Source organism: Perognathus longimembris, chromosome 14, assembly GCF_023159225.1.
Source record: "Perognathus longimembris pacificus isolate PPM17 chromosome 14, ASM2315922v1, whole genome shotgun sequence".
In the NCBI taxonomy this organism is placed as follows: Eukaryota; Metazoa; Chordata; class Mammalia; order Rodentia; family Heteromyidae; genus Perognathus; species Perognathus longimembris.
In genome coordinates this window covers 43,041,876-43,054,202 of record NC_063174.1, presented here as the reverse complement: position 1 = coordinate 43,054,202, position 12,327 = coordinate 43,041,876, and the positions used below count along the sequence as shown (strand labels likewise).

At 44.2% G+C, this 12,327-nt stretch overlaps 1 protein-coding gene across 1 annotated transcript; it reads left to right on the top strand.

Moving 5' to 3' along the window:
* Nucleotides 1-650: 650 nt before the first annotated feature.
* On the top strand, nucleotides 651-1,622 carry LOC125363029 (60S ribosomal protein L23a-like). The gene is made up of 2 exons (XM_048362008.1): nucleotides 651-680; nucleotides 1,122-1,622. The coding sequence occupies exons 1-2, from the start codon at nucleotides 651-653 to the stop codon at nucleotides 1,599-1,601; spliced, it is 510 nt and encodes a 169-aa protein (XP_048217965.1). The 3' UTR covers nucleotides 1,602-1,622.
* Nucleotides 1,623-12,327: the final 10,705 nt, after the last annotated feature.

Genomic DNA, 12,327 nt, shown 5'->3' with positions numbered 1-12,327 from the left:
CTGCTGATCTTAGAGAGGGGAAGGGGACTAACCATCAGGAAAGCTAGTGACATCTTTCTGCCATAATCTTGAATGTTGTGCTGGGGCTTTTAGGCTTTCTTACATGGGAGAAATGTAATAGAAGACTGTGATGATCAGCCTTGCATTTGGGAAGATCACACTGGTAAGCAGGAAGACAGATTGCTGAGGGAGTGAAACTAGGAGTAAAGGGACCCATTGGGAAGTTATTGCAATTGTTACAGTGAAAAATGGTGCAACTAAATCATGCATTGAGGAGTGATTTGTAAATGTTATGTGCAAGAGATACTGAATTGACAGGATGGGTACTCAAAAAATGTTTGTGGAGTAGACACTGGTGAGTGATGGGAACATGTGGGAGAGGATGGGCTGGGTATCGGAAGGTGATGGGTATGTCGGTGGGCACAAAGGGGTCAAGAAAGAGCTGGGTCAAAGTGTCAAAGCCTACAGAGTCCACCTTGAGGCACTGATGCTCTCTGTAAGAGCAATTTTAGTTGAGTGGTGGGGTTGAAAGCCAATTATATTCCCACTGGGTAGCAAAGGTAGCGGATAGCATGGATTCTTGAGGATCAGAGCTGAGCAAAGCAGATGGAGGGCGATAGCTGGGAAAAACTTTGATACAGAGTCCCAGCATGGATGCTGATGAATGTAAGCGAGTTACAGTAATCCCATTCCTATTAATGTGGGTTGGCTTGGGAATTACCCATGGAAGACCCTCAGTGCAGGCCTTCTCCTGGCCACTGACTATTATCAAGTGCTGGGAAGTTGATCTTATAGCTCAATCAAATCGATTGATGGAATAACTTCTGGATAAGGATGGGGAGGCATTGGTTGCTACTGGAGCCATGCAACCACCACGACAGGAGCGAGAGTGAGAACCAAGCTGAACCTTCATCCTAACAGCCCCTGGAGATGGCCCCATATCCAGCTTCTCAATACAAGACGATGTATTTTATGATTTTAAACTGTCTTAGATGGGTTTCCCATTGCATATACCTGAAAGCATCATTGATGGATCTCAGAGAATTTTATTTTATTTTAGGTAGAGAAGAATCAAGGGGAGGCAGGTTGCTAGGCCGGAAGTAACAGATTTCTGAATTTAGACACCCTGCCTGGTTTTCTTTCCTTCTCTCTCAGCTCCGGCCCCTCCTAAAGCCGAAGCCAAGGAAAAGGCTTTGAAGGCCAAGAAGGCAGTGCTGAAAGGTGTCCACAGCCACAAAAAGAAGAAGATACACACTTCACCCACCTTCCGGCGGCCCAAGATGCTGCGGCTCGGGAGACAGCCCAAATACCCTCGGAAGAGTGCCCCGAGGAGAAACAAGCTTGATCACTATGCTATCATCAAGTTCCCCCTGACCACTGAGTCAGCCATGAAGAAGATAGAAGACAACAACACACTTGTGTTCATTGTGGATGTCAAGGCCAACAAGCATCAGATCAAACAGGCTGTGAAGAAGCTCTATGACATTGATGTAGCTAAGGTCAATACCCTGATCAGACCTGATGGAGAGAAGAAGGCATATGTTCCGCTGGCTCCTGATTATGATGCCTTAGATGTTGCCAACAAAATTGGAATAATCTAAACTGAGTCCAGCTGGCTAATTACAAATATACATTTTTTCCACCATTAAAAAAAAAAAGACTCAAGGGTAATTTGAGAAAGTTCAAGTAAGAGAAAGATTAAAGACACAAAACAAAACAATGGAAGAAATGATGGACCAAGTCCCCAGAAGTAGAAATTACTGTATTCCCAAGCAGCTGGGATGACAGGTGTGGACCACTGAGCTCAGCTATGAGTTGAGATGGGGGTAATCTCACAAACTTTTTTGCCCAAGTTTGTCTTGAACCTCAAACTTCCCAATCTCCACCTCCCAAGTAGCTAGGATTACTGCCAAGAACCACTGGTGCCATTGCTTTGCCTTTTTGTATTTAATTTGTAAATTGGGCTTGAGTCATAGAGGAGATACAAGCATAAAGAGCATATGTGAGTCAAGTTCTCTAGAGAAATAGAACCAACAGGAGAGTGAGAGAGAAAAAGAGAGATCCACAAGAGGAATTAGTACAGAAATTTAGCTCAGGGTAATTATGGGAACCAAAATGTCCCACAATCTGCCACCTGTGAGCCAGAGTACCAGAGAACCAACAGTAGAGCAAGACGCTGAGAACCAGGGCAATGGGCCACTCACTCAAGTCCCAGAGTCCCAGGCCCAAGAATCAGGAGCTCCAATGTCTGAGATTGACTGTCTGAGCCTGAGAAGGGAGAGAGAACTCGCCCTTCCTGTGTTAGTCAGCTTTGTATTACTTTGCAAGTTGAGACAGTTTAACTTAGAAAAAGGAAAGGTTTCTTTTGGCTCACAGTTTGGAACATTTCAGTCTATCACCAACTGGCCTCCTTGCTTCTAGCTTGTGTTGGCATCATAGTAGGATACCGTCTATTTACTTCGTGAAAGAGAGAAAGAGGAAGAGACTGGGGTCCCTGTCCCTCCTTCACAGCCATGCTCCTGTTAGGCTGCACCTGTGCAGTATTCCTAACAGAACCACAGAGGCACATAAAGTGAACCATCACAGAATGTACACCTATGTTGAAACTCAGTTATAGCAAGACTTTTTTTGTGTTTTACTTAAATGTGAGGAACACTGACTGCTTTGATTAAGTATGATTTGAGTATGTCTACCAATAACTCAGATGTTGGAGGCTGGATACCTAGTATGTCAATGTTAAGAGGTGTGGGACCTGGAAGAGATGGGGCCTATTAGAATGTCAGTAGGTTATTGGGGGCACTGCTCTAGGAAGGGATTAAAGTAGTCCTTTTGAAACTCTGGGTGGGGATAATGGAAATCCTACTGGCCAGGGAGTTGAGAGACCTGATCTGGAAGAAGTGTTGGGGATTTGGCTTGGCCTTAAGGGGGGTAGGGCAACTAGGGCTCCCTTAGAGATGCTGCCCTTCCCCCAGCCCTGGGGCTGTGGAAGGTAGCCCCTCCCACCTTCTGGCTTCAACCCGAAGAGAAGCAAAGCAGCCCCCGCCCCGGGGAGCAAGCACGTGTGCAATGGCAAGGATCCCAGAAACCCAGTCCTTGGGGGGCTGTGGTCTCCGCCCATTGAGGAAGTTCTATGACATCACCTTTTAGTCCTTTTAGCCAATCGTTAGCCCCCTCCTGTGCGCGCCTCTGGGGGTATAAGTTGTTGGCACCTCCTTTGAATAAACCAGAATGCCCCTGAGGCTTCTCCAGGGACCCACACATCCGTGTCTTCCTTGGCGGGTTTGGGGCACCCTGAGACCACACGCTAACCGAGGCTACCTGTGGCCATCGCTCCCACGTGAGAGCGATAAAGGACCACACAGGAAGGGGTGGACAAGCCCAGGACCCCCAAGCGGAGGGGAAGTAGAGCAAGCCCGGCAAATGGAAGGGATGAAAGTAGTTCTTTTGAAACTCTGGGTGGGGATAATGGAAATCCTATTGGCCAGGGAGTTGAGAGACCTGATCTGGAAAAGTCCCAGATAAGTAAGTCATGTCACCTTGGGAGGGAAAGGGGGGTTCAATGACCTTGTATAGCAGCTGATACATAGTAGGCCCTCAGTACTGTTGGCAAAAACTCATGATCTGTACATAATGCTCACCTGCACATTGTGAGGATTTTGGTAAGCCCGGCTCTGGTGGCTCATGCCTGTAATTCTATCTACTCAGGAGGCTGAGATCTGAGGATTGCAGTTCAGAGCCAGCCTGGGCAGAAAAGTCCCCATGAGACTCTTTTTTATTTTTTTTGCCAGTCCTGGGGCTTGAACTCAGGGCCTGAGCACTGTCCCTGGCTTATTTTTGCTCAAGGCCAGCACTCTGCCACTTGAGCCACAGCACCACTTCTGGCTTATTCTATATATGTGGTACTGAGGAATCAAACCCAGGGCTTCATGTATGTGAGGCAAGCACTCTTGCCATTAGGCCATATTCCAAGCCCCCCTCCCCACCCCCAATGAGACTCATCTCTAATTAACCACTCAAAAACTGGAAGTGGCACTATAGCTTAAAGTGGTAGAGTGCTAGCCTTGAGCAAAAGAGCTCAGGGATAGGGCCCAGGTCCTGAGTTCAAGCCTCATGACCAACAACAAAAGAATGTTGGTACATTGATGTATACAGAAATGCTTAGAATTGAAAACACCATGGAATCTCAAGGCATTATCTTTGTCATACCAGGCAAGGAGGAAGGAAAGACACTGGAGAGAACGTAGATCTATAGTGGACCTGGCGTCATGGTGGCCATTTCCAGATAGTGCCTCTCTGAATGCCCACAGCAGTGACTCAGGCTTAGCAAGAACATTCCCACTCCTCTGGCTGGGCTCCCTGGCCCTTGGAAAGAGGGAAAACTCTTTCTAAATCTCTCACCTTGTGGAGAGCAAGACTAGGGGTTGAGCCACTTAGCCATTTCTAAGAAGCTAGCCTCAGGAGGAAGAGGACAAGCTTCCAGAATGGATAACACCCCCAGAACAATTGCAGGGACTCAGAAGCTCAGGGTGCTAAGAAGGAGCCTGGAATGCCCTAGATAAGTGTGGGGACAGTCCTCACTAGCAGAGAGGAGTGACAGCCCTGGACATGCCCTCAGACATGATTTCTCTAAGCCACCATTCTTGTGTTCTCCATCTTTCTCCAGCCCTGGGCCATGCCACCACTGTGCTGTCCTTGTCATCTTGGGGCACACTACCCCCGCTGGCCTCTGGCCTTCACCACTCCTGCTGAGTTCTGTCATTCAAGCCCCCTAATTTAATAGGTTTGTCTCCTTATTTTGATTAATCATATTAACTCGTGTTAATTAAGGGAGAGCTTTAAGCAATGGCAGAGGTTAATGGAATCAGCCTGTGTGTTACTCTGGCTTTTGTTGGGGAGCTTGAGAAGCATGGGGTGGGGGTAGAGGAGGAAAAAAAAAAAGGAAATGGAACATTAGTAGGGAAAGCCCAGGAAAACCCAGGGAGTCTGCAAATGCCCGGAGAGAGAGTATCGAGGGAAAGATCAGCTACCAATCAGACTTTCCTCCTAATTGAATGTCTGATTTTATTAATGATGGAATTTATAAAGGTCCTTTAGAAAAGAAAAGAATTTAGTCAGTTCAGCAGTTAACTGTGAAAATTAATGCAGAAGATGTAAGTTAAAGTGGTCCTTTTATTTGTCTTCCTGGTGGAAGAGGATGAAATTGGGCCGTCGTGTGTGAGTGATTTCTATGTTTGGGCTCTCTTTTTTTGAGGCTGATGAAGCAGACGGGCCCAGTGCTTCCTCCTAGAACTGTGAGGAATAAGCAGCATAACTGCTTTGTTCCGGACTTCACTGCACAGCAGAAATTCATCTTTCCATCTAATCCTGTGAAGTGTTTCCTGAGGTCCCCTGGCAGGATGAAGCTGGATGGAAGGAAGTTTGATCATTTGCTCAGTCCTTCGAGTCATGGATTCAGGATTCCCACCAGTGTTGGCTGTATTCCTCAGAGTTAGTTGACTTCCACAGCTGGGAAATCTCTTTGGTAGCAGCATCACCTCTGTCTGGTCACAATGGTTTGGGTTCCTCAGGGGAGCTGTGACATCCTGGCACAGGGCCCATTGGAAAGGGCCTTCCCCTGGGAAGAAATCGAGGAGGCTACAGATGGAGAGAGCATGCGATAGAGGATCTGCCCTGCTGATGAGTTCTTCTTTCCCTGAGAGAGTAATCAGGAAAACAGTTCCATTCACAATAGCCTTAAATAATACCTATGACTAAACTTAACGAGGAAGATGAAAGACATCTTCAATGAAAGCTATAAAGCCATGAGGAAATAAAGAAGACACAGGAAGATGGAAAGAGTTCACACATTCATGGATTAGCAGACTTCAAGTTGTGAAAATGGCTACCCTACCCAAAAGGAATCTACAGATTCAATGCAATTCCCATCAAAATCCCAAATCCATTCTTCACAGAAATAGAAAAATCAATACTAAATTTAACTTGGAGCACAAAAAGATTCTGAATGAACAAAGCAATCAAGGGAAAAAATGCAAAACAAAAACCAAACCAAAACAAACAACAAAACAAATAAAAAGTAAGCCATTCTGGAAGTATCACAATACCGGACTTCAAACTATACTACAGAGATATAGTAACAAAATCAGCATGGCACTAATATAAAGACCAGCGGAACAGATGTAAATGCAAGCAGCTCCAGCCATCTGAGTCTTGACAAAGTATAAAAGCCCAAAATGTAAAAAGAAGAAAAGATGACCCCTTCAAAAAACCACATTCACAAGACTATACTATAGCTCACCCTGGAAAAATAGCAATTCAAAGTAGATCAAGGATCTTAATGTAAGACCTGAAACTTTGAAACCACTACAGGAAAAAAGCCCACTAGAATATGTCAACAAAGAACTCCAGTAGTTCAGCAAACAAGAGCAAGGATTGACAAATGGGATTGTATCAAACTTACAAGATCCTGTACAGCAAAGGAAACTGTCGCAAGACTAAAGAGATGGCCTACTGCCTGGGATAAAATCTTTATCAACTATTCATCTGACAAGGGATGAACAGCCAGAATATAAAGGGAGCTCAAAAGCTAAACTCCCAACAAATCAACAGCACAATTAATCAACAGACAAATGAACCCAGTGGATAATTCTCAACAGAACAAGTACAAACGACCAATAAATACATGGAACAAAATGGTCAATATGCCTAGCCATCAAGGCAATTGCAATCAAAATGACATTGGGAGGATGAAGGGGGGAAAGGAACCATTAAACCCTTGGTGGGAATGTAAATGAGTGCGACACTATGGAATTCGGCATGGAGATTTGTTATGAAACTGAAAAAAGGAAGTGAGAAAAATCAGGTTTCTCCAAATTCCAGAACCCAAGAAGATTGAGGGGAGCTCTCATTCCCCAAAAGTCCATCTTGGGGAATGTAGGTGCAAAAACCCGGCTTTTATAGAAGGCAATGGAGTTGCAGTGGGATGATGGGTAGAAAGGCTCTGGGCTGAGTGGGGTCTTTGTAATCCCAGGTCTATGTAACAACTTGGCTGGAGTATTGCATTTAGTCTTCACTTTCTGAGGCTACATCCTGTAATTCTTTAGACACATGTATTACTCTTTCTCAAGTTCAACACCATCTTACACTTTCTGATGCGATATGAAAGTCATCAGATACTCTAGGTTCTATAAGGCTAAAGAAAAATTAGCTTAACAACCCCACTCAGGAAACTAACCCACAAGAACTACTTTATCTCTTCCAAGGGCCTGAAGGCCTCCTACCAGGCTTTATTTCTTCCAGATTCCACCAGCTCAGCTTCACCCAACTGAGGACCAAGCCACCAACACAAAACCCTGGGAGGACAAATGACACCAGAACCATAGGACTTGACTTATTTCGCTAAAAGATAACTGTGTTCTAAAGCAATAGTGTCCGTGCTTGTGGGAGGAACCAGAGTCATCATGTGGTAAAGAGTGTGTGAAGGGATGTGGCAGAGGAATGGAGCTGGTGAACAGTTTGCAATGGCTTTGGTTGTGGCACAAAGTGAAGGTGTAAAGGAAGAAACAAAAGGGCAAAAGGAACCAAAAGGCAAGGCCTTTCGTCTCTCTGAGACAAAGTTTTGCCTGCCATAAAAAGGAGGTAACATTAGATGGTTCAAGAAATAGCAGAGGGTGTGAGTATATTTGAGATTACTTGTGGACTATTCATCTTATTTCAAAAATCACCGATGTGAATACATTTTACCCTATTCAAATTAGCCAATCATGAACAGATTGTGAACCTGAGCTCAACCAATCTGAGCAGAGGGGCAGGGCCTGTTGTGTTACAGATAAATATTGGGACAGCTTGCCTGGGCTGTGTGCTTGCTTGCCAAATTTCTGGCTGATGGTGCACCTTTCTGCAGAAGTAAATTTTGTCTTGCTAAGACAAAAAAAAAAAAGAGAGATAACACAAAACCAATTAGTGTTAACCAACTGTACACCTCATTGGGGGGGAGGGAATTGGGGAGAGGGGAAATAGGGGAAAAATGAAGGAGGAGGTAACAAGTTGGATAAGAAATGTACTTCCCTTACATATGAAACTGTAACCTCTCTGTACATCACTTTAACAATAAAAAAAACAATTTCTCACAAAAAAAGAGAGATAATAAAACACTCAAAAGATTGTTGTTAGGATTCAGTATATGATGTGATTTCTCTAATTCCTGCTAGAACTACCCACACCTTTCCTCCACAGAGTTAAGCTATATGGCTCAGTGTTGAAGTCTGGTTTAATGGACAGAAATGTGAACCAAGAAGAGAATTAAAGGCTCTAGGTGGTCTTGTCATGGTTATTGTTACTTCCTACTATTTCTATTGTCTCTTCCTACGCAGCAATTATAGCAGAATATTTCTTTTTTTCTCCTTTCTGTAGGAGGGAAAAAATGACTTCTCACCCTCATCTGTCAATATTACCAAGAAAAGCCTTTTCTGTATTATGGTGGTTCCATACTGAAGACCAAAAGACAAGTTCAGCTCCTGTGAGACTCTACTTGTGATCCACAAGAACTGGGGTGGGCGATGATGGGGTGAGTGGGTAAGAGAAGAGACCAAGGCAGAGTGAGGAAGAAGAGATTCCCAGGGTCCAGATAAGATGGGCATATTTTATGAAGTATGAAAGACAAGCTTTGGTGGAGAATGTAAAGAAGTATTTGAGTCTCTTCTGAGTTTGGAAATTGGCTACATTGTGGTTTTCAGCCTTACCAGTACATTACATTTTCCTGGATGGCTTTTTATAAAATACTGATGTTCCCAGATATTCTGATTTATTGATCTGACATGGAGCTTTATCATCAATATTTTATAGAGCACCCCAGGGAATTCTAAGTGGAGCCATTGTTGGATGCCAGTACAGTAAATAGTAAGATGCCTTCCTTTGTCATGGTGGATGACAAAGCCTATTGCAGCTAACTCTAGTTGGAAAACATGAGTTTAGCAGAGTGATTTGCAAATTAAGAATGAGTAGAAAGAAGGTATCTTTTATTCTTTCTCTCTCTCTCTCTCTCTCTCTCTCTCTCTCTCTCTCTCTCTCTCTCTCTCTCTCTCTCTCTCTCTCTCTCTCTTTGTGTTGGTCCTGGGGCTTGAGCCCAGGGCCTGGGCAGTGCACTTTAGCTTTTTTTTTCCTCAAGGCTAGCACTCTGCCACTTGAGTCACAGCTCTACTTCTGGCCTTTCACTGGCTAATTTGAGATAAGAGCCTAGAAGACTTTCCTTTCTGGGCTGTCTTTGAACCACGATCTTCAGATCTCACCCCCCTGAGTAGCTAAGCATTATAGGCATGAAGCACTGGTGCTCAGCAAAAACAAGGTATTTTGATGGATGATCCATCTAATGGAACTCAAAATTCTCAGGCTTATGTTCCCATCGAGAACTTATTGTGGGGGGACATGGTCTGAAATCACAGCATTTGCCTATCTGTCAGCTGTGTAGTCTGAAGAAGCCACTCAGCTCCTCGTAACCTTACTTTCAGCATCAAAGGGAGGTTAAAGCAATTATCTCAGTGGCTCGAGAGTGGGCATGGTTTCTGGAGCAAGTTGTTCTGCCTTTCACTAGCTGTGTAATTGAGGCAAGCCCTTTAGTCACTCTGAGACTAGGTTTTGCCATCCCTAAGAAGGAGATAATCAAACACTCAAAGCGTTGTTGTGAGAATTAGGTACGTGTCACCGTCAGTCAGGATATCTCTAATTGCTGCTAGAACTACCTGGGTAAGCCATCCTTCCTTCATGACCCAGTATGCTTCAGTGGAGAGCATCTTCTCTCTCTGAGCTCCAGCCATTTATTTGCCTACCTAGTCAAGTAGTGAATAAATAACTATTCCCAATAACATAGGAGGTGTAATTGGCCTCAGAAGATCATCACAAAGTCCCAGACTCTTGGTCTTTTGCCTTGGTAGTGAAGGTTGTGCACTAAGACTTCAGTCTGAGGTGTGTGGCAAGTGCTCCCTTTGGTTCCCCAACCCAAGCACCTCTTCGTTTCCCCCTCCATATACTCAAAGTTGGAGAGGATTCCAGTGGGGGAGAGGGAGAAGGAATATCGTCTAGAAAGTGTGGGAGAGGCTACTCCAGGGTCCATGTGTTATAAGGGATGAGCATGAGAGATGGAAGAGAACCAGTGCAGATCATTTTTTCCCACTCAGACTTCCTCCTCTCACCCAAGTGGTACCCAGATTTTCATCTGGAAATCTCCAGATCCACCCCAGCCCCCAGAGGAAGATGTGAGCAAACACATTTTACCACTCTTATTTTAATCATCACTTAAAAATGCTTCGGAATTCTATTTTGTCCCACTTAAAAGCCCAGTTCATTAAATACTTCCAAGCATTTTAAACTGAATTTATAGATAACTTGTTTGCTTCTTTAGTATAGTACTTCAATATTCTGACTTAACAAATGCTCAATAATCCTCAAAAAACCCATGAAATTAAACTAATAATGTGAACATAAAGTTCTCTTAGATGTTCCAAAAATTCTTAGTCTTTTTTGTTTGATTGGAAGGCAAGACCTCAAACAATGTAGCCCTAGCTGTCCTACATTCTCAACCCTCCTGTTTTAGCCTACCAAGCATTAGGATTAGAGGTATGTACCACCATGCCTGTCTTTAAAATCATAAGTCTTGGGGGGTGGGAATATGGCCTACTGGCAAGAGTGCTTGCCTCCTATACATGAAGCCCTGGGTTCAATTCCTCAGCACCACATATATAGGAAACGACCAAAAGTGGTGGCGCTGTGACTCAGGTGGCAGAGTGCTAGCCTTGAGCAAAGAGAAGCCAGGGACAGTGCTCAGGCCCTGAGTACAAGGCCCAGGACTGGCAAAAAAAAAAATCATAAGTCTTAAGTAAAAAGTTAAATTACAGATTTTATTTTTTCATTTTTTAAATTTAACTTTATTGATGGGTGATCTACAGAGGGGTTACAGTTACATACATCAGGTAGTGAGTACATTTCTTGTTCATCATTATCCCCTCCCTTATTTTTCTCCCCCTTTCCCTCCTCCCCAACCTCCCCATGTAACATATTGTCTTGTAAGTATTGCTGTTGCTTTGGTTCACCCTTTGTCCATTGTCTCACCATTTTGTTGTAAAACAGACTTTAAAGAAATTATTCTACCCGGGTGCTGGCGGATCACAGCTGTAATTTTAGTTACTCAGGAGGCTGAGATGTGAGAATTATAGTTTGAAGCTAGCACAGGCAGGAAAGTTTGTGAGGCTCCTATTTCCAGTTAGATCCCCCAAAGCCAAAAGTGGAGCTGTAGCTCAAGTGATGAGTCTTGAGCACCAAAGTTCAGGGACAGCATCCAGGCTCTGATCAACCTGTTCAACCCTAGGACCAGACTCTCACCCTCCCCAAAGAAAATTAATTATTCTCTTCTTCTTGATAGTACCAGCCTTGCACTTGCTAGAAGATGATATACCCTTAGTTCTTTTGGTTTAGTTCTATTTCACATAGGGTCACACTTTTGCCTGGGGCAGCCTCTATGTCATTTGGTTTTGCCTGCCTTGCAGATGAGGTCTTTTTGGCTTTGAGAAGGACACTAAGGCACAAAAGCTTAAACAAACTCCTGTAGACTGCACCACAAATCAGGGAAGAGACCATGATTTGGTCAGCTAAGACACTGGTGGTCTCTACTGTTCCATTTCAAATGATGTAAGTTAGGTCAGAGAATCCATGTAGCTTTTTGTTCTTGTGTTGTTACTGAGGCTTGAACTCAGAGCCAGAGAATTCTTCCTTAACTTTTTGGTTGGAGCTCTACTACTTGAGCCACACCTCCACTTCCAGCCTTTTATGGGTAATTGGAGGTATGAATCTCTCAATTTGTTTGCTTGGGCTGCCTTTGAACCTTGGTCCTCAGATCTCAGTCCCCTGAGTAGTTAGAATTACGAGTGAACCACTGATACTGGGCTCACATAACTTATAAAATTGTTACCCTCACAGTCAATCAACAAACATTTATTGAGTTTGAGCTATGAGCCAGACTCTTGCTCTTGGTGATGCCTGCAGTTTGGAGGGACCTATGTGGGTAGCTGCCAAAGAGAAAAGGAGGGCATTCTGGGATGCCAAAGCAGGGTGTACTTGATTCCTGCCAATCTCCAGGGTGAGCCTGAGGCAGGAAGAAGGACAAACTTGGCTGGAATACAGGGAGCCAATGCTTGGTTGTGAGTGGAGCAAGGTCTTATGGGAGCTTTGTCCCCAGTAGCTCTTGCCCTGTCTTTAAAGAAAGGCATTGACATGACAGCTAAGACCATGATAAAGAGGTGTGAGAAGAGAGTTGAAAGTTGGATAGAAAGGAGCGGGTCA